Raw genomic sequence first — 22,732 nt, forward strand, 5'->3', positions numbered from 1 at the left:
GCCATTTCACTGAAATGGTCACCAATAACTAAAAATCTACTTACCTCTTTATTACCTGTCAAGGCTCACTGACATCTTTAGTTGGAGCAAAAAAATTAAGTCTGAATTATTGTAACTAAATTTCTAAGGTCTAGTACAGAGATTATAATTGGAATATGAATATAAATCCCCAAATCACACTAAGCTAGATTTGGGGCTTAATATTTGCAAAACATATGTAATAAATAACATTTTAGCATATATTTCACATTGATAACCTATGATGATTCTGTATGACGGCCTAGTTTTTCCAGATGAAATCTCAGAACACCGACAAGTCTGAAACAATCCCTCTGATGCTCCCTGCACTGTGAGCAATGTGTTCCCTGGCCTTGCAGACTAACAATTATTAAAGGGCATAAAAGATTTCTATAGAGGTTTTAGGTAAGTATCCCCAAACCTATACAGTTTCTTTTGAAGTTAAAATATTAGAAGGGAAGAGGAAGATCTGCCCACTGACTTATACAAATATGTAGTTGTAGCACTGGATCATGCTACATTCAACCCAAATTATGGTTTAAAACACTTCTCTCCAAGGCGGCAGAGCTCTCTTATGCCCCTGCTGAGTGGGAAGCAGTGGGAAGGTATTTTAAGACACTAAGCCGTGGTACACAGTCAGCAGCCCTAAGAACCCGTGAGATGGGACAGCTAACATCTCCCACATCTGCGTGGAGTGTTAGAAGGCGACAACACAGATCTCACAGTGGGCCCTGAGCAAAAATTACATCACAGGAGCACAGAATGGTTCCTGCCATTTGAAAAGTACACAATCCTCCGTGTACTAACATCATGAGCCTTTGCTTCTTCATATTTTTGGAGCAGACAGAACTATGATGTTGTTGTGGGGAGGGCCCTGCAGGCGGACTTTTCCCTGGAAACCTTTCCTGTGCAGGAATTGCTGGGTAAGGACTTGAGATACCCTCAAGGAGGGCAGCAGGCCACTGGGAAGGGAAGGGGAGTGATGTTTCCTGAGCCCTTACAAAATGTCAGGTGCTGTGCCAGGCACTTTTCACCATCTCATGTTTCATAGGTATCTTAGCATAGAGTGGACTTGTCCCACCACTCCCTATGGGCTTCAGGAGGCTTCACCCTGAGCTGGAAAGATATGACAGGTTTTTCCAATCTACTTCCTGTTTCCATGTAAAGTAGCCAAAAGTGATCAGGGCAAATGGCCTGAGGGCCCCAGCATATGGTGATATGCTTGAAGTAGGAGCTCTGGTTGGGAAACAAACAGCCATGCTGCAGTCACTGTCTATGCTATGTAGCCTAGTTCCACAAACTCTGTAGCTTCAAACCACACATCTATTATCTTACAGTTTGTAGGTCAGTAGTCCAGGTGCGACTTAACTAAGTCTTCTGTTCAGGGTCTCACCAGGCACATTGAAGGTGTCAGCCAGGCTGCCTTGTTATCAGGAAGTTTGAGCGGGGAAGACTCTGCTTCCCAGCTCACTTGGGTTGCTGACAAAATGTTACTTCCTCATGGTTTATGACAGACAGTCCTGGCTTCTTATTGGCCACTGTCTAGTGGCCCCTTTTAGGTCCTAGAGGCCACCCCCAGCTCCCTGACACTCAGCCCTCTCCTAAGACAGTCACAACATGGCAGTTTGTTTCTCATAAGCCAGCAGGAGAATCTCTCTCACTCCTGTCTGCTAAGAAAGTTTTATATAAAGTAACGTGACCATGGGAGTAACAGCCCATCAATTTTGGCACACAGTGTAACTTCATCAAGGGAGTCGTTGAGTAGTGATCTTATTACTTTTGCCACATTCTACTGGTTAGAAACAAGTCACAGATCCCACCTATACTCAAATGGAAGGGGTTACCCAGGGTGTGAACCATTAGAAGTCACTCTAGAGTGTGTTCTCCACACATACCAAGACAATGTGTCTTCATATTTTGTAGCATACGACAGAGAAGACAAAAAGGACTGGGAAGGCGGTCTTTTCCAAATATGAATTCTGGTTCTTTTGTTGCATGACTTGGGCAAGTAATTTCATCTCAAAGTTTCTACTTCTGTGGAGATTACATTCTAGATGGGAAATGTAGGTGATGGGTAGATGATTAAAACAAAAGATAAAATAGGGGATAACTGCAATTGTGACAGACTATGAGAAGGGGCTCTGAGTGTGGTGGGGGGAGGCTCTTTCAGAGTGAGTGGCCAGAAGCGGGCTGCAGAGGGAGGTGGAGTGCCCAGAAGAACAGCCACAGCGGGAGTGAGAAGAGTGCTGCAGGTAGAGGGACTTCCTGTGCAAAGGCCCTGAGGATCAGCAAGAAGTCAGTGAGGGGTGACAGACATCAACACCGGCTCAAGGGCAGAGCAAGAGCCAAGTCAGCCAGGGCCTGGAGCCAGGAAGTCTCTTCTAGTTCAGTGGGAAGCATCGCAGGGTAAGAAGCAGAGGAACGACGGATGTGACTGACAGCTGTCATGGCACGAAGTGGCTGCTACGTGGAGGATGTGAGACTGGGAAGTAAGAATGAAGAATTATACAAATAAAAACAACTTACAAAAGTAAGTATTTCGGTAAGTACGATAAAAGATAAGAACAGACTCTTTGACTACGTGTACAAACCACAATCTTACAGTCAGGCCACTGGCATCATAGTGGCAGAGATGAGCCACACCTTGCCAAGTAAATACATAATAAAGGTTTAAGAAGTAACAAGGGCCATGAAGAAAAATAAAACAGGAAATGGCTTAGATTGTGATGAGGGGGGATGCTTTAAACAAGGCAGGCGGGAAAGCTGTACCAATGAGGTGATATTTGAGCAGAGACCCGAGGGAAGACTGTGAGAAGACCAGGAGCCAACTGGTTAGGACAGAAGGCCTGGCACAGTCCAAGGAATGAGGGGGTAGCAGGAAGGCCAGGGACTCTGTGCAGTGGCAGTGAGGCAGAGATTGGCAGGCATGTAGGAAATGAAGTCAGATCATTGGACCCTGTAACCCACTGTGAGGGCTTTCAATGTTACTCTAAATGGGGAACCACTGGAGAGATTTGTGGAGGGGACCCAAGTGAAGGCATCACGAGCCCAGTGGAGCAGAGCAGACCTAGACAGGGGCTCAGGGAATGCCTCTCACAGGACATGATTTAAGCTGAGGCAGGAAGGATGAGGAAGAAGACAGGTGCCACATACGGGGCAGGCGGGGCATTCCAGGAAAACAGCCAGTGCTAAATAATCTTCTGTAATCTGTCCATTATGCATTTTCATTATTTTTCAGTGTCAGGATTTAGAAAATTAAAAGCTCAGGCTACTAGATCAGTACATGTCTCTTATTCTTTAAGTGAAGGATGGATACAGTCATTTGTGCACTTATCCAAAAGACATACTGAGGGCAAACGATGTACCAGGCACAATGCTAAGAGCCCTGAAAGACAAGAAGGAGAACACAAACGAGGTCTTGCCCTCCAGGAAACACAGCAAATTCAGTGTGTTTTGGGGCCAAGGATTTAAAGACATGAATGTCAAACAATATATGTATTGATTTTCACCAAATATCTTCTAATCACTGTATTTATTTATCTTTGGAAGGAGATGGTTAAGAGGGAAGTCCTTGGGAAAGAAACATAGTAATTTTGATGTAATAGCTTTCCAGGGATTAATAAGGTATTTTTTAAATTAACAGAGCTAATTTTTATTTCCATAGGTATGCCACCAATGAGAGTTGAAACTATTATTGTGAAATTCTGAATAGACATTTAATGACCCTGACTTAATACTCGAATCTCAGGCATGCTGGAGAATGCTAGACCATGCAAATATTCAAGAAAAAAGCATTTCTCTAGAGAACCAAACCCCACTCTGCACAGTGTTTTTCATGTTCAAACTGCTTTTTATCAACACATCTTGGAAATTTGTACAGGATGATGAAATCAGGGTCAGAATAACTTTTCGGTGCAAAGTAAAAAGTCTCTGTGAGAACCGCTCTGCTAAGGCTGGGAAGGAAACATAGCCATTCCTGCCATGTCTACTGTCCTGTTTCCAGGCGAAGAGCTTCACTACAGTGCCATGATACAGATTTGCAGGATGTTGAAAAAAACGAAAAAAAAAAACAAAAAAAAACTTAAAAATACACTGATCCAAAATCAAGAGTCCATTTCTCTACTGAAAAAAGCAACCATCAATATACATAAACCAAGAAGCCAAACATCAAAAAGCTATTATATCAAAATATAATAAAGAGCTTGAATGGCAAGCTCTCTAGTCCTGCGCTGTCCATGATGGGCAACACTGGCCACATGGGGCTACTGAGCATTTGAAATGCGGCTAGTCCAAACTGAGATATGCTATATTGTATAAAACACACACCAAATTTCAAAACTTGGTGTAAAAAAAAAAAAATAATGTAAAACTTCTCAATGATTTTTAAATTTTGGACATACTGGGTTAAATAAAATACTAAAGTCACTTTTATCTTTCTTTTTACCTTTTTTAATGTGGCTACTAGAAAATTCAAAATTACGCACGTGGCTTGCATTTTATTTCTATTGGACAGTGTAGATTTAGTACATTCCCGCCCACCCCCAACGTGGCATCAGAATACTCAAAGAAAATTGATTTGTGTCTTCTCTGATGATCTTTGCTCTTAGACACCATGAGAACAAGGGCTCACAATCAGTAGACGTACATAGGGCTTTTATAAGCAGGTTGGAAATCTGTACTGGTTTACGCTGTTCCTGTCAGAACTTCACAGACTGAGTTGAAAGACTTTACAACTCTCTGTTCCATGGTCTTGAAAGCCCTGCTTTGCAGGCCACTCCTGTAGACCTGTGACCTCATTCACCCCTCCTCACTTCATCAGTTAGCTGGAATTTCCAGAAGGAATTAGCTGTGAAGGCCTCTGAGCAGCTCTCCTGTGTGATTAGACTGTGAAGTCCCAGAGGGCAGGGGCCCAGTCTTCATCCCGTTGCTACCCCACCACACCTAGAATTGCTCTTTGCACACAGTGAATGCATCTGATAAATACATGGGTAGAGTTGATGGTTCAGGGAAAAGGAAGTGTTTTCCTTTTCTTACTTAAATCATGGCAGTTTTATCACATTAGCCACTGACTTTCAACTGTGCTTCATAATTCATTATTCAAATATCTGACTGAGTGGGGGGCTAGGGACATGAGGGTGAATAAGACAGGCACAGTCCTGTCCTCGCAGGGGAGGACAAACACCACAGAGCTACAGTAAGCATGTGGGTACCAGCAGGACAAAGCAGCCAGGATCTGAGAGGGTCGGTGACAGGGGAACCTACTATAGTCGGGGGTCCAGGAAGGCTTCCAAATGACATTTATGCTGGACCTGAGGGAACCGTTTGCCTGGCAAGGTGGAGGGGAAGGGGCAGGCTGACCATGCAGGGAGGGCCCTTTAAGCTGGGTTAAAAATTTAAAACTTAATCCCCAAATCAGTGAAAAGTCATTGAAGGGTTTTTGGCAATATGGTATGATCAGATTTGTCTTTTAAAAATATCACTCCGGAGGTGGGCAAGAGCAGATGTGGGGCCTACACAGAGGATATCTAGAGATCTGTGAAAAGTAATCAAATGCTCTGGTCATCATTTCAATAGGAACTGAGTTTCGAGACTATAAAAGATGTAAGGGCTCCACAGGGACAGATCTGAGAGCCAGAATGCATCCGAGGGTATTCATCTAACACCAAATACTCTCAAAGTGCCCTCAAAGCATTAATTTCCACAGCTTCTACTGGCCTGTCCATGTAAATCTGTTACTCTGCATCAGCCTCTCTCCTGACCCCCGCCAGACCTTGCTTATTCAGGAACAGCAGCCGGTGATTCATACTGGTTGACCCAGCTTCCGGGGTCACTGAGAGGCCAAGTGGTCAAAGCATTTATCAAACAGCATGAGTTTGGGAAGATTCTGCTCTTCTGTGCCTGAGGACTGGGAGTCTCTGGGTGTTGGCTAGATTCCTGTGTCCCCTTCTCAAGGACACTTGCGTTTTGAACAAGTGTACTGGACCTTTCAGGAGCTCTAGTCAATGTCTGCTCTCAAGGCAAGAAATTCATGGAGGAACTAAGTCATATCTATTATAAACCAATAAACACAGATTGCCTAAATTCTGTAAAAAGAGTATGTGAAATTTTGTTTTGTTCTGGACCCTTTGGATGACACATATTTGTATATGTATGTGGCCTGTCCATATATAACTGCTTTTCTGAAACCAATTTGTGATTGCCTTGTGATGGCCTTTAATGATCCTCCTTGGTCGCAGATATCCATTACAATTTCAAATAGCCATAAAACCAATATGTTGGCAGCTAATAAGCACATCCAGCATTCTAATAAAAGTATGTCATTTCTAAAAATTCAGATCTCCCCCAATGACTTTCTCCTGTAATTGTTTTTACTAAGATAAGTCTCACCCCTCAATCTGTTTCCTTTCTGAATTTCTGTCGTATCCACTCTGTAAGCGAAGGCCCCTTTGTACCTAAATGAAGAACCCACTGTTCTCAGAAGCAAGATTGTGCCATGGAAAGTTCCTGGGCTTGTGGGGTAGTCAGACCTGCGTTCCAATCCCTGGCTTCATTACTCCCTAGGTGTGTAACTTTGGGAAAGTTTCTTAAATTCTCTGGCCCTTATCTTCTCCTGCAGAAAACTAGGCTCTCCTACTGTACTGGTTTTCTAGGGCTTCCATAAAAAATTGCCACAAACTGTGTGACTTAAAACAACAGGAATTCACTCTCTCACGGTTCAAGCAGCTTGAAATCAGGGCATCAGCAGGGCTGGCTCTCCGGAGGCTCTCTGGGAGAACCCTTCCTTGCCTCTTCCAGCTCCGGTGCCTTGCGGCTTCCTTGGTTTGTGGCAGCATCACTCTCATCTTGGCCTCTGTTTTCACATGGCCTTCTTCCCTGTGTCTCTCTGAGTTTTTTCTTCTTTTAAGGACACCAGTTGTTGGATTCAGGGCTCACTCTAATTCCAGGATGAGTTCATCTTAAAATCATTAACTAATTCTATCTCAAAAGATGCTATTTCCAAATAAAGCCACATTTTGAGGTTCTGGGTGGCCCTGGGTTTTGAGGGGCATCCTATCCAACACGCAACACCTCCCTACAACCGAGTTCCATTAGACTCAGGAACAATGCCGGGTCCCCACTAAGAGTTTGTGTTAACAGATTTTTAGTCTCTTCCCTATACTATGAATTGTTCAACTGTGCTTTAGTTTTGCAGTCAGAAAAAAAAAAAAAAAAAGGTTACTCTTAGAGAGGAGAGATAGTGTACATAACTACCAAATACTGAAAATGAATTCGTGCTCAATAGATACTGTATTTTCCCTCCTTTTCCCTATATTTGATCATAGCCCTACAACAGTGAGTTACTAGCACAATTTATCATGTGTAAATCCCAGGAAATCAGAGCACTTCAAAGTTCTACGCAAAGATCAAGATAAAAATAACCTGCGCTAAACAATGACTTCTTATGGTGAGGCAGGGTGAGCGGTTCTCTTTTCAGAACTGACCCATCACATCTATTTAAATACTAAGGACTAGGTGAACATCCAAGAGATCCTTGCATCTCTGTGGAGTATCAAAGTCGCGAAAAAGGCTCTGGGTACAAATTAGAATTGATTTCTGCTATTCTTTGCCTAATCTGCCAACCACTTGGTTAAGTGTCTGGTTCCTATGGCTTATCATTTACTTCTTTATCATTCTTCTTCACATAATCCCATCTCTGATGTAGTTTAAGACAGAAAAAAAGTTGAGAATGTTATTCCCACATAGCCTGTTGAGCTTCAAAACAGCAGCTGTGCTGTCAAACTAAATGTTGAGTGAAGCTGCAACCAGCAGCAGAGGGCAGTAGAGAGCATATACTATACCTACCTGCTTCCTCTTATCCCATATCTCTCCTTTCCTTATCTCTGACCCACTAGTGCTCAGTATCCAAACTGGGGCTGACACAGTGCCTGGATCATCTTTCCTAGGACCACTAAAGACATAGGAATCTCAACCTGAAAATCCCAAAGAAACCAGCTTCCAGAGAAAGCCGTTTTCCCAACATTCATGCATTTCATTTACATATGTCCAGCCTTGCTTCAAGCTTCCACACTCTGCAGGTGGGAGCTGCTATACAGGAAGAGTGGCTGGGGGTCTAGAACAACAGGTGCTTTGCTCTGTTACAACCTGTGCCCGTGGAGGTCACCCCAGTTCTACCTGGTTCTCTTTTCAAGGTATAGCTCTATTATCTCTCTTATAACTCCCTCCTCGTACGAGTGGTAACAGGTTAGCAATGCTGATCTGTGATGTGCAAAGACTTCAGTGATGTGTATGAACAGAAACCCTCCGTATTTAACAAAACCATTCAACTTCCTACTTTTTCACACCTTCAGGGAACCACTGTATTTTACCTTACAGCTCTCCCAGTTTTCTTTCCTACAATTTCTTTCAGTTAATAGCAGCTTACAGCTCCCCTGACGTTATGTGCCACCCATGTTGTCTGCACCATGCAGTTTGTTAAACACACTGCAGTCAGACAAAACACCACAGCAGCCTCTAGTTACTTCAGTGTGAGCCTTGGAAGTGCTCCCTCCCCACAAGAAGTGCTCTACCTGAAGTCACTGAACCTCCTGATTGGCAGACTGAGGAAGAAGAAACACACCAAACTAAAATGTCCCCCAAAGAGAAACTCAAAGTTACCTGGAGGGATCCCCTGAAGGTATAAAATGACCCCTTACCTGGATTGGGTTGAAGGTACTCAATGGTTTTAGTCATTATTTCCATCACAGCCCGGCTAGTGACATCCACTTTCTGAAATGAGAAAATAAATACTCAAAATGATATAAATTATTAGCTTCAAAAATTTCATTTTTGCTTGAGTATATACAAAAAATTCATTTTTGCTTGAGTATGTCCCTGGCGGGACAACAGAGCAACAAGCAGGCCTGCAGTGGACGGTGAGGGCTCCCGGACCTGCCAGAGGTAACACTGCCTCTGCGTTCAGCTGTGCTCCACCAAGATCTGGAAAGCCTACTCATCCAAAGAGGAACCTGGTAACTTCCTAAAACATGTTTCAAAATATACTTCATTAGCTTCTATAAAATAAGGTGGCAGTGGCTTCCTCTCCAAGTGGCCTGAGGTGGTCTCTGAAAATGGTTCACTATTCACGTGACTCAGAAAACCCCATAAAATCATGCCATTCCATCATTACAATGCTGGAGCTGGCTGGTGTGCCTATACCAAAGAATGGGGCTAGACAAGAGGGTCCATGACCCAAAAAGTATGAATTTGTGACGCACATGCTTGAAAAAGCGGAGATAATGAATTATACTTTGCCCCAGAGGCATTTACTGGATGTCTATAGTGGGCCAGGCATGTTGGCAGGTTTCACTGCCCCAAAGAAAAGAAAAATGCAACATCAACTCTGTTTATTCAAGTAAGAGTGGAAAAGTTTTTATTTAACTTCTAAGAACATCCCAAGTACATAAAAATTTTGAGCAAACACTTGTAATCAGTCCTTGAACTTTCGCTTAATTCTAAATAAAAATCTTGGTCCTAGAGTCTACCCTTGCAAAATGTTGAATGCTCAGCATTTGCATTTAGCAGGTCCCCAAGTCCTCTCTCTGCTGTGCCCTTCTCCCCACATGGAGAGGCCATGCGATTAGGTCCTTTCTAAGTTCACCCATGGATTCTTTTTCTTATCAACACATGCGGTCCACTCAACCACTCTACAGGATAAATGACCAGTGAAAATTAATGCATCCTCCTACCCAAGGTACGTGCAGGGAATGCCTAAGTATGAGTGAAAGGAATTAAGCTTTGATGGTAGAATATCAGATATCAATTAAGTCCATGGGGATATTACTGTTTTGTTTTGTTTTGTTTTGTTTTGTTTTGTTTTGTTTTGTTTTGTTTTGTTTAGAGTTCATGGGCTCCTTCCTCAATTCCAATTTTATCAATAACCTACTGCACCAACACATAAAATCAGCCTTCCATGGGTGGGGTAAACCTTTTTTTCTTTCATAATCAGAAACCAAACCAGAACCAGAAGATTTTATCTTTCAGGTTTGTTCTTCAAATATTTAATAACTTCCCCTTCCATGTCGTCAGATTACTGTGTGTGTAAGGGAGTTTGCTATTGCTGTGATTAACAGAGGAAAACATTTTTTTCTTATGCAGTCATCATGATATAAAGTTACCTTAAAAAGCACTCCTATTTAAGAAATGCCTGCCTAATGTGAACCCTGTACCACATCCTTTTGGTTAACTTGAATTTTTAATGTCTTAGATATGAGTATGCAGCTAAGTAGTGTTTAGTTCTGAAGTACATAGTGGTTACTTGGGGTTGTGCAGGGCAGGACTTGTGTGGCCATACATGGAACTCCTGGAAGTGTTACCAACATGCCAACCAACCACTAGGTACTCAGTGTCACGGAAATGAAATCAAAGATTACAAGCCGAATAAACAGGCTGAAAGACCAGGTTATGTGCATGACAGGAGGAAAACAGATCTCTTGCTGACTGTACGACAGGGCTTAAGGCATTTGATGTCAAATGAATCCAAATGTCCTGTGTGGCTATCACGGGAAGAAAAGTAGCTACAAATGTCAAGGTTCCTAAGAGAGAATGCCAGAAGAAGTGAATGGACCAATGACCACTAGATATTCTGAAGTCCTATGTTGGAGGAGGCTGACCAATTTCTACGTCTCCCCCATCTCTATGCTCAGTAATAATCATAACCACCATCATCATAAAGTGCTTTCTATTCGTCAGGAAATAAAAACTTCCCTGGGTGAAATAAAGGTTTATTTTTTTTCTTCCTGAAAGTAAAAGCATAGGCACATATTCTTCTGCTCTTTTCACTTCAATTTTCTCAGTGTCAAGATTTTAGCAGTGCTCAGTAGGAAGGTTCTCCCTCCACTATGCAGTCTTGTAATTTACAACTCTGGGTAGGGAGAGAACCAGCCCCCTCAACCTTCTTTACTCACTGTAACACTCTTCTTCTCCACGTTCAGACAAGGGTTGGCAAACTATGGCCAGTGTGCCAAATCTGGGCCACTACCTGTTGTTACATTTTTAAATGGTTGGAAAAATTCAAAAGAATACAACTATTTTGTTGCACATAATAATTATATGAACTTCAAATTTCAGTGTCCCTAGGTGAGTTTTGTTGAAATGCAGCCACGCTCATTCATCTAAGCACCATCAATGGTTGCTTCTGCCCTTTGACAGCAGAGGGGAGGCGCTGCAGGAGAGACCACAGCTGTAAGAGAGACGCCCGCTGGCCCACAAAGCCTCATATACTTCCAGAAAAACTCTGCTGCTCCCTGTGCAAAGGTTCCATTTTCACAAAGGTAAGCCACGCTGAATCTATGAGCGCTGATCATTTCACCAGCTGTCTCAGTCTTTAGGGACAAGATACAAGAGAACTGAAAGGTACCAGGTTAACTAGAACGAGGCTATTGTTTTGAGGCATCTGAATATTACCTTCTCCACTGGAAAAAGCAGTAGTCAGTGTTTCCTGAACACAGGCGGCAGCACACGTGAACAATACAGCACTCTTTGTGGAGCAAAAAAAAGGACTGAAAGATAGGACTTCATAGCATCAGATACTGCATTATGTCAGAGGCTGCCACAGGGACACAGCAGCAGAGTTTACGAAAAAATAGGTACCTGAAAATGGACACAGACAGTTTGTGGGTTCAGTGATCAATACTAAATAGATAAATCAAGCACCTACTTGGACATGGGGTCACTTACAGCGGTTGCACAAAAGAAAATGTTGAAATGTCACATGAAACATTTAATTTTTCTGTCACCAAAGTTAAGGGAAAATGTACCTATTAAGAATATATACACACCTGCTTAAAGTAATGAGAACCTGAGCAAGAACCCCTAATTAAACAAGTCAGAGGCATGATGAAAACAGCACCCTGGAAACGTCTGTCTGGCAGTGAGACACAGGCTGGTACAACAAGGGGATGTTTTGACAGCTTCCTACTGACTCAGAAGAATGAATGTACCTGTCCCCAAACTGCTCTGCTCTATCACAGTTATCTCTTGTGTTTGGAAAGCCTGATTAATAAAGTGTGTTGAAAACAAAAATAAACAACGCATTTGGCTAAGAGTGCCCCCAAAGGTTTTTTTGTTTGTTTTTGTTTATATTTATGTGTGTGTATATATATATATATAGTTCCCGCATAGTTCTACATTACTCATGTACACAGAAACAAGAGGAAATTTCAGGATTTAGCTCAGATGCCCTCTCCTCTAGGAAGCTTCCATTGATCTACCCAGTCTGAGTTAGGTCTCCCATGAAAATACTGCCCAGGGCACCAAGCATCATGTCCTGTAAGACACTGATTTATGTGCCCATTTCTTCCATCAAAATGGGAAGCTCCTTGAAGGCGGGAACTATGTGTTAATCATCTTTGTATTTCTGCTGCCAAGCGCGATGCCTGCCACATTGAGGCATTTATAGATATTCCGTGTGAATTAATGAGCATAACTATACACAAAATACACACAGAATCACTGCAGCAACTGATGGAAATCTGAGAAGAAATCAGAGAGCCCTCAAATTCTAGAACTTCCTCTTGACAAAAAAATCTACAGCTTTTCAAAGAAAACATCCATACAGTGTCTGTACCATGGTAAGAAATTTAGTCTATGTTTGATGAAGCCTGTAAGTAACAGATATATATACAAAATAGATTATATTACATATAAAATAGATTTAAAAACAAATTTCTTCTGTACAGCACAGGGAACTATATTCAGTATCTTGTAGTAATGTGTTCTCAGTGTAATGAGAACCTATAATGAAGAAGAATATGAAAAGGAATATATGTATGCATATAAATGAAACATTATGTTGCACATCTGAAATTGACACATCATTGTAAACTGACTATACTTCAACAAAAAATAAAAATATAAAACAGAAACAGAAAAAAATTAACAGAAACAATTCCATGCAAGGCACATAAGAGGAGAAATGGCTATAGGCAGGGTTCCTGCAGAGACAACACAACTGCAGGATTCCATCCAATCAGCTCTGGGAGGGGAAGACTCCGAGAGCTAAGAGACACACATGGTAATTTCACTGCATCTCAGCAGGAGAGTGGATGGGGTGGCTGATTAGAGACACAACCTCTAAGAATATCCACTTCTCTCTCCCAGTAGTGCTGCTTGATGCAAACCTCTAATTTATCTCATTTTGTTGTCTAATTGCACCTTTGAGAACATAGCTTAACAAAGGTCTCTCTACTCTAAATGCCTGATGATCGGAAAACCGATCATGGCAAGGTGAGTCTTCTGCAGGCTTGGGAACACTGAGCTAGTGTTTTTGTGAGTAATAAACATATTAATAGAGAGAACCGATTTGAGATTCTAAATCTAAAGCATGTGCTTTCCAATTACCACAGAAATCTCTACCTTTAATGTGAATTTTAACTTGGGTAGAGAGTACAAATTTGCCACAAAGCCACAGAGAAGATAAAAGATATGTGAAATAAAATGGAATAAAACAATTTCCACACTGCACTAAAATCTAAATCTCTTCATTTACTTAGGTATAAATCCAAATGCAAAACCACAGGTGTGTTTTTCATGCAACAAAAGTTCAATTTATTGTAGGAATATCTATATTTTGAAATAAAAACTTCAGAATCTTAATATTTCTAAGAAAAAGGAAAAACAAACCTTATCTAGACTCAGAGGGATGTCTGTGGATCTTTGCCTGAAGTAAAATACTTGTAAGAGCCTCTTTTATCTCAATTACTTTGCAAGATTGGTATGGATTCAAAGATTTATTTAGTTGTTCAGTTACAAACTCTACACTGTTCTCCAAATTTCTTATTCCTTTTACTCTCATTTAAGAAACAGAAAATTAGTCTGTCTCTGCTTAGGCAGTGAGCTACCTAGCTTATTTCCCTGTGTCCTGACAGATGCTGAAAGCAGAACTCAAATTCTGATTCCTTAGTTCTAAACTCCTAAATACTAGCCTAATTTATCATTAATGACAAAGCACTGGCCAAGTGGCATGCCATAAATTCCTTCTGGGGTGGGGGTAGGAAGGAGACATCGAAGGGTAAGGGGGACGAAGGAAGACTGGGCGTAGAGGCTGGTGCAAATTAACAGACCACAAGGCTGCTCATCCAGAGAAGTGTGGAACTCCAACATTACGAGGAGTGGAAGAGTCAAAGCCATGTCATTCTGAGCAAGTGTGTCAGGGTTTGGAGGACTAGATGCTGCAAAAGAAGGATGCGGAGAACACTGTTTCCATAACTATAAACAGTGGTGACTACCAGCTTTGGGTGAAGATCAGGTGGTACTTAGAACTGTCCAGAGAGGAGAAACATGGACCAATATAGACTTCAGTCCAGTGGGGGCAAGTGGATGCCAGGCCTTCGGTATAGGAGGCTGGCTTCCCAGAGTTCTGGGGGACTCAGGACTCTCATATTAAATTTCCTCTCCAGTGGGTACCTAGCCTATCAGTGAGGTTCATCTCAAAAACTTAGCCAGAAATACCAGCTGGGTAAACACTAAACAGTCTCATTTCACAAGACTCCTGCCTCCTGGCAACTCATCTTTCTTTCAGGAACTCACATGTGTCCTGTTCTCCCCTGTCTGTTGTTTCTTTCACCAGAAACACACCAGGCTCTGCTAACTCTTACTCATCCTCCATATCCTCACTTTAATCTCAGGAAAGTCTTCCCTGGTCACGCTGTGTGGGCGAGTTTCCTCTGCTCCAAGCTTCTCTAGTGTCATGTTTCATTACCCTGGCCACACTGGCCAGTATGTGTTCAAAGCCCATCTTCCCTCCTTGATTATGAACTTAATGCAGTCAGGAACCTTATTTATCCTGCTCACTGCTGTATCCTAAATGCCTGCCTCAGAGGAGGTGCAAAATAAGAATGTGATATATTCATCAATGAACTCATCAGAAGAAAACCTGAAAAGGACAAGTCAGAAAGCATTTAGGAATTTTCTTTGCCTGATCATTCATGCAAAGAGCAAAAATAGCAAAACCGAGGCAGCCCACTGGAACTGGAATAGACTGAAAATGTGGTTTCCGGGTATCATAGGCTTTTGACATCCTCTCTGTTCAAGTACAGGGTTTGTATTCCCAGATCCTTGACTCATCCACAACTTAATATCTAAAATCATTCTTTCCAATACACACTCTTAAATCATAAGCCATGTAAGTGGCTGTAAGTATGGTGTTTATCTCACGAAAAATGAGAAAGGAGATTTTGTTCCCCATCTCCACTCTCACTTGTTGAGAAAACTGCTATCTTCTAAGGAAGAATGTTAAATGATTTTTATTATTTTTAATCCTTCATGCAGTAAGTGGCAGAAGTGGACTTCAGGCCGAGGTTGGATAGGCTCCATGCCATGTTCTCTCTGCCACACCTGCAGCCACTGCTGGCCCAGTCCTGTCAGGAAAGTCCTTGAAAGCCACTAAGTGACTTAAACTCTCCCCAAAACACATGGTCCATCATTCTCCACCTTCTCTTTTCTTCCCACCTCACCGCGATTCAAACACCAGCTCCACATCGTCTGAATTTGGAAAAGTGATGATAAAATGCACCAGAAGCACATTAAGACATTTCATCTTCATGGAGGCTTTGTTCTCAGGTAGTTTAAAAAAAAAAAAACTAGAATACTTTACATTTTCTGTTTTAATATACATGCTAAAAGTAGAGCACTTTACAGAATAACAAAATGTATTCTCAGGCACCAGTGGAGAAGAGTTTCCCCTCTCCTTTCTCCCTTCTCCACTTAGTATGCTGGACAATTTTATGTCAAGCAAACTTTAAGCAATGAAGACTCACCCTCTCCATCTCTTTGAAGTCATCATCTAGTTTGGTTCCTTCAGCTCCTCCAACCTTCTCACTCACTTTCTGTAGAAAGTAACAACAAAAAAAGAGAAATTATTATAAATAAATTTTGTTTTAAAAATATATGTCACAAGTTTTAAGCACTTTGACAAACATCTAATATAATCTCACGACTATTTTCTGACATAGGAAGGCAGTCCCATTTTCATAGGAGGAGGTTGTGACTCAGAGGGTATAAACAACTTAACAAAAACCATGCACCTGGTAAGTAATGAAACAAAAATTCACACTTGTATCTTCTGATTTCAACCCTAGTACTCTTTCTATTACATAAATCATTACATAACTATCAAATCACTAATGTCCTCCTTTTGAAAGTTCCATGGGACAACAGCATCATACAATAATCATTTCCCTTTGACAATGGATCTAAAAAGCTACCTAGGTAGAAAATTGCTACATCTTCAATTTATTCCTCAATGGGCCATTGAACAGATAATCACAAGCATCTATCAAACTGGTAACAAAAAAATCAGCCCAAGTGATCTTCAGATAAAAGAACTTAAATAGTAGTCTCATAAAACTCCCTGTAGCTGCCAACATCCTTATATACATGAGATAAACTATGTGGAAAGATGTCAAGGATATTTCTTTGCTACCCCATTAATTCTTATTATAATACAATTTATATTCATCAATTTACATATGCAAATGGTTATTTTTCACACATAGAATTCATGTCCATAAAAAATTAGATATGCTATTCTGTTTTGAAATGAAGGCTCAAATTAAGTCTAATAACATTTTATGAAGGGATCACAAGAAAAATACTCTGGCTTCATCAAAGACAAGAATATTAAATGCTAATGACACCAGAATTTCACTCCCCTTAAAATAATTATAACAGTAGTTAGATGCTTTTCAGTAAGATGTCACTGTGTCACATACAGTAATCACACACAGATATCAAAGTATAATTTTCATTTCCTATAATAGCCACCAGGTTGAGGGCCTTTGTAGAGAATCGCCACCATGGTCAGACCTCTAGCAACCTCAGGAACAAACTGGATCATCCTAGTGAACTTGGTTCACCTTCTTCTAAAAAGGGCCCTGGGATATATGTCTCCATCTTCTGGCCATGGAAACTCAGTTATCCCCTTGTTGAGGACTGAGGTATATCCCTTACTCTCTCTTTCTGTCTTTCACTCCTGCTTTCTGCCACCAGGAAAACCAGAGATCACTCTTGGAAAAGTCAAGAGTCTTAGTTCTATCACCATTCTGGCCCAGATGTCATTCATTTCAGCCTGGCAGCAGTAACCAAAGGAATACGCTATGATGGAAAGGCATGGTATGCACTGACCCCTCTGCTCTCTGCTGGGTACACAGAGTTGTTATGAAAATAAAATGGCATACTAATTATAAGAACCCCTGTTTGAACCTAAGAGACATGCAGTATATCCTAGTTCCCTTCTCTTACCAACAAATTGTATATCTGCTTACAGTACCCTGGTCTTCCCACCAGTTTATTTAACTGTTGTTTCCACACCTTGAGAAGAATCTAGCAATTTTCATGAATATAATACACTATTAGGTAGATAAAGGTCAATGATTAAAAATGATACATTAATAAAAACAACATTCACATCTTTAAGTAACAGACACATACTTTCACTTACAACTTATCATCTAGTATGTGTACCACAAGAATTATGTAGAGCAGATTTCATTCCTATGTTGCAGATGAGATAACTGAGGCTTGCATAAATTAAACTGCTGTCCATGGTAGGGATCAGTAGCTAGGGAGAGGTGAAACCAGGATCTGGAAGGCACTTTTCCCAAGCTAAACCACAGATGACTTCGCATTCCTGCCACAGCACTGAAGAGCTGTCCATGGTGCTGGCCATCTCTGCCTAAAGTTCCTTTAGATTCTAACAGCCAGAGTTAGAGCCACTGCTTTAACCCCTCTGGCCCTTGACAGATTCACTGCTTTAACCCTTGGTCCTTGACATCAGCCCTCTCACTTAACCTCCTAGGTGATGTTGGCTATCAACTATTTCAACAGTCTGCACAGAGCCAGGCTTTGTCCAGCATCACTATCACCTAATCTAAAGCCTATATCAACTGTGATTGGACTCAGCAAACAGCTTCTTTGCCTGCTCTCTTAAAGATGTTTACCAAGCCACAAATTGGGGTGGGAAAATCCCAGAATTCAGTTTAGAATCTCCTAGTGGCATCCGAAGTGCCAGTAACTTAACCTACATGTTCAGGTTTAATTTCCAGAAAATCGGGAATAGAAAGGGACTTACAGGTTATTAACATCAGATTTTCCCTATCCCCAAATTTTTACTATGATTTTTACACTGATTCTGCCCTTTCACTTTGCTCAGAGATGGCAATTTCAGCTCATATGAAGTCCCTCTTGTGTCTTATTCTTGAAGTATGTGGTTTTCTGTTACATTGGGGTTTAGAAACCCTAATCTTGTTAACTCCTACACAATAAATGTATGCTAAACAACCCCAGGTCAACTGTCTCTCAGTTCTAGCTGAACGTCTTCGATGTCAGGGAACTTACTATATCTCAAGCCTCTATTTTGGTCAAAGAGGATCATTACAGATATACCCTCCCATGAACTATGAATGAGATAATTAAATTTCATTTTCAAAATTGTCATAAAAGCCAAGTAGCTGAGTAATGCCTCCATTTATACTAACATCACAGAATCCTGGTAACCTTGGGTAATCACATTTTGACCATCTCTAGGGAATAAAATATGACTTTCATCAAAAGCACAAGGGCTTAAATTATACTTTAAATCCCATATTGCTCAACTGAAAGTAATTTTAATTTCCCCTTTTTGCATCCATCAACAGGTTAGCAACACAGTTGCTTGCTCACTATATCAAATGGGACACCAAATGGGATCACACTGACCATTAGTAATTTAGAACTAGTCACGGTAACTCTCACAGAGTCCAGCTCATCAGTTTATTGACTTTAACTATCTGGCTTAAGTACTGTGTGTGTGTGTGTGTGTGAGAGAGAGAGAGAGAGAGAAAGAAAGAAAGCTAGAGAAAGAGAGAGGGTTGGGGAGTGGAGAAGAGAGAAGGAGAGAAGGAAGGAGGGAGGGAAGGAGAATGAATCTATTCTCTACAAAAGCTGACATTTGAGCTGCTCTGAGAGGAATAGTTCACCAAATATACTGAATGAGGCTAATAGTTAGAGACTGGCCCTGGCCTGATTGTTTGGTTGATACAAAATTTTCTTATCTAATTAGATTTGTGGGGGGAAAAGTATTCAAAATGACATCAAAATGACACTGACCTCTGGGCTATTTTTTCCCAAGTCACAAAGGATCTAAATATATCAAGGCATTGAATTAAACAATGTGCTAAGTTAACAACCTTCTCATTCCTTAGGAGTATGCCAAATATTTTCTCCTCCTGTTCTTCAAATAACATTACTAAAACTTCTATTGCTTTTATGTATAAGAGTCAAGGTGAAGAAGAAAGGCTTCCTGAGCTCATCTGGCCAACAGTGAGTTCTGTTTTCCTTACCTAGTACTATTTATTTAAGAATAGTTTTGTCCTACTATTTTCCAGTGAAGTGATTCCTAAAACCAAGATTTTGTATTGAATGTTCTCTGATGCTGTTTAGTATACTTTCACTAATATACTTGCTTTTTGAGAAATTGATCCCCTATTTAAATAAACATCAGCGAAAGTTATTTGAATCAAACAAAACAGCATAAATAAGTCACTATGTTCTCCTGTATCATCTAGAAACAACTTCTCTGTTCAAAACCCTCAGTTGTACTCTCTTAGCTCAACATTGAGAGCTTATGCTTCGAATCTTATTTTCTATTACACTTTCCACGTACTCTATATTCCAACCAACAAAAATCTCACCTTCCTCTGTTGTATTCTTTATTGTATTCCTCACAACAGATACTCAGTAAAGATTTGTGGAACTGAACTACAGAGTAATTTTGTAAATATTAATGTTAAGAAGACTGATAGGAGGCATAAGTAAGGCAAACAAGATTGATTACCTCACTTAGGGATGGTTTTTCAAAAGGCATAACTTTTCCAAAAAAGAAAATGAAAACTCAGGTTTTAAATTAAAAATCTTAATTCTGAGTCTGCAGTAGTGTTGTCTCATGCTGATTATTTTTCTCTATATGCCAAATAAGAAAAAACGTCAAGGGAACCAGCAGCAGGAGACAGCTTAAATAAATGACCACTGTTCCCAATCCAAAGGATGCTGCATACTTTCCAACAATGACTCATCCTCCCCCGCATTAACTGTCACCTTCAGGCAAAAGACACTCCATCCTCTAGTTGCAGCTCTTGCTCTTCCCTGCATTGCATTTCAACTAAACACTAAAGATTCAGCTACATATCTCAAACTGCCTTTTATGCAGATCTCCTTGAAAATCATATCATCAGTGAAATTCAATAGACTTAAGACCAAATTCATTCACACCCCACACACCTGCAAAGTGATTAACCACCTAATGTCCTTGTTTTCCTTCCATTTCATATCATTCATTATACAAAGCCAGGTTTCCTTACCATCCACCAAATTAGTCTGTTAATTTCTTCTGCTTTGTACCTATTTCTCTTCTCTATTTTTCAAACCCTACCAATTAACTAAGATGCTCACCCAGATTTCACATTTCTCCATCTTCATCTTGATTGCTCACCCCAGCTGGAAGTTACTAGATTTCCTCTGCATTCTCTTTATGAAACACATCATTTGCTGGACTCCCTGAAACTAGCCACTTGATGAGTAAAATTGCTGAGACCTTTTGCTCATCTGAATTGTAAGATACAAAAGGTATGAATCATATCACGTGCTTTTTTTGTCTGAAAACATCTGAGACTGCAGTACCTAACACAGTGCTTGAAGAGTAGACAGTTATCAGTTGAAAAAAAAGCACCTCAATGAATTACTCTAAGACCAAAAGAAATTAAAGGAAGACCTTCAACTATGAGTTAGCACTGGTTCTGTATCTCCTTTCTGAGTTTAATTTCCCTGGTAAAGCGTCCTATCTTTTTCTCTATCAACAACAGGCAAAAACTTAGAAAATTCAAAATACTGTTTTCCCAGTATTTGTAGAAAGGCACCAACCTATGATAACAAAGAAGCCATATTCTGACTCTTCATAAAAGCTCCTTAATTATTATTAATTTTTAAGGTACTAAAAAATTGAAATGATAATACTTGACAACATGTCCAATATTCAGAAGAAAACAGGAAAGTCAAAATTAGAGCAGTATTTTCTTGGTATTTGGCTAAATACAAGTAATCTTGTTTTTCCAGATGGTAGTTATTCCCATGTATGAAAGGCAGGGTGGATTCACTTTATGGGATGTAAGTTTCACACTAGTTTTTCTCAGCTGACATTAAATTGGATTGCTTAAATGCCATGAAGTTTTGAAAATGAATTTCAAAAAATACAGATTCATTTTTCCTATCCAGAAATTTCAGATTTTCTTAGAAAATGAGTAAAGCATTTTGATCTGTCTGAACTGAGCTAATTGAGCTCACTGTGCTAACTCTATTTCTCACTATCAAGCAGAACTTATACACTGAAGAAGGCAGAAAGGTTCTTATATATTATAGACTAAAGTGATTTCCCCCCATAACAATTCAACAGGATGAAGACTGATTTTCTTTGAATATCTGGAGCCAAAAACTTTAAAATGAGTTTGGGTGTGCTAAGCACTTGGCCCTTTCCCCAGCTTTCAGCCTATCTTGCTTCTTGTCAAATACTATGTAGAAGCCATAGTATTTGACATGTAGAAAACTCAGAAACTGATTTGCATGATGTTCTAAGTTTCTGGTGTGGTTCACTGGGGTTAAAAGCAGGAACTTTCTAAGTCTCATTTCCCCAAAGTGAGAATTTCTCACGGACTATGTGGCTAATTACTTACATACACCCCTTAAAGGGAGTTGTTAAGATTTATTACAGAGGTTTCATGCAGTTTCAGTCCCTCCTTGCAAAGATAGTTTATATATTATTATTACTCACAGTTTCATTCACAAGTGATCCTGTTTGTCTTCTAGAGAAAGAATTTTAGTATGTAAAATACGTAGAATAAAAACCAATAACCTTTTCTTTATTTTTCAACTTTCCCAAATAATCTAGTTTCTCATCAGATAAGGGGTAATTTAGTAGGGGGCAGTTCACAGAGAGGGGATAATATTTCCATTAAGTTTCCTATCCCTGGCTAGCAACAGGAAAATATTTATGCACTTTCATGGTCCACTTCAGTAATCACCAAAATTGAACAAAATATAAAAAGACAGTGTCTGCTAAAAATAGACTCTAAGACTTAGGGCTATAATTATGTCTAGTAGTATTTTTTTTTTAATTCTATTTAAAGCTCAGCTATAAAATCCCTTGAGAAAAAAGCAGAAATAACAAAGAGGGGGGAAAAGGTACCAGTAATTCATTTGCAATTTCAGTTCTGATTAATGAATGGCCCAGAACCTAATGCCGCACGACTTGGCTGACATGGCAGGAGGAAGTAGCCCGAGGCTTTCACTTGTTAAGAGAAACTGCTGAGAAGCTCTTTTCTTTTTCGTTAACTGAAATCACAAACTTCCCTGGGCCTCTGTTTCCTCGTCCACAAAATGGGGCGAGGGTAGGATGTGGTTAGATAACCAGGAGAGTTCTAAGATACTTCCCATTTTAAAATTTGACAGCTATTTCTATTATGACTAATTTGATGAGTCAATTTAGCTAGGCTGTTATACCCAGTTATTCAAACACCACCCTAGGTGTGGCCATGAGGATATTTTGCAAATGTGGTTAATTCTACAGTCAGCAGAGTTTAAGTAAAGGAGATCAGCTTTGAAAATAAGGGTGGAACTTATCCAATCAACAGAAAGGCCTTAAGAACAAAAC

General features: G+C 40.3%; 1 protein-coding gene across 2 annotated transcripts in view; it reads right to left on the reverse strand.

Annotated features, from left to right (window-relative positions):
• Positions 1-22,732, reverse strand: part of SH3GL2 (SH3 domain containing GRB2 like 2, endophilin A1) — a 170,707-nt gene that overhangs the window by 31,764 nt on the left and 116,211 nt on the right. The window contains exons 2-3 of one of the 2 annotated variants that reach the window (XM_074361528.1): positions 15,813-15,881; positions 8,712-8,784 (exon numbers count right to left, since the gene is read on the reverse strand). In XM_074361528.1, coding sequence (XP_074217629.1) covers positions 8,712-8,784; positions 15,813-15,881 — 142 coding nt within the window. Of the gene's footprint in view, positions 1-8,711; positions 8,785-11,460; positions 11,614-15,812; positions 15,882-22,732 lie in introns of those variants that run through there. The other variant, XM_074361529.1, reaches the window with a different exon arrangement.

This window comes from Camelus bactrianus, chromosome 4 (assembly GCF_048773025.1).
Source record: "Camelus bactrianus isolate YW-2024 breed Bactrian camel chromosome 4, ASM4877302v1, whole genome shotgun sequence".
Classification (NCBI taxonomy): domain Eukaryota; kingdom Metazoa; phylum Chordata; class Mammalia; order Artiodactyla; family Camelidae; genus Camelus; species Camelus bactrianus.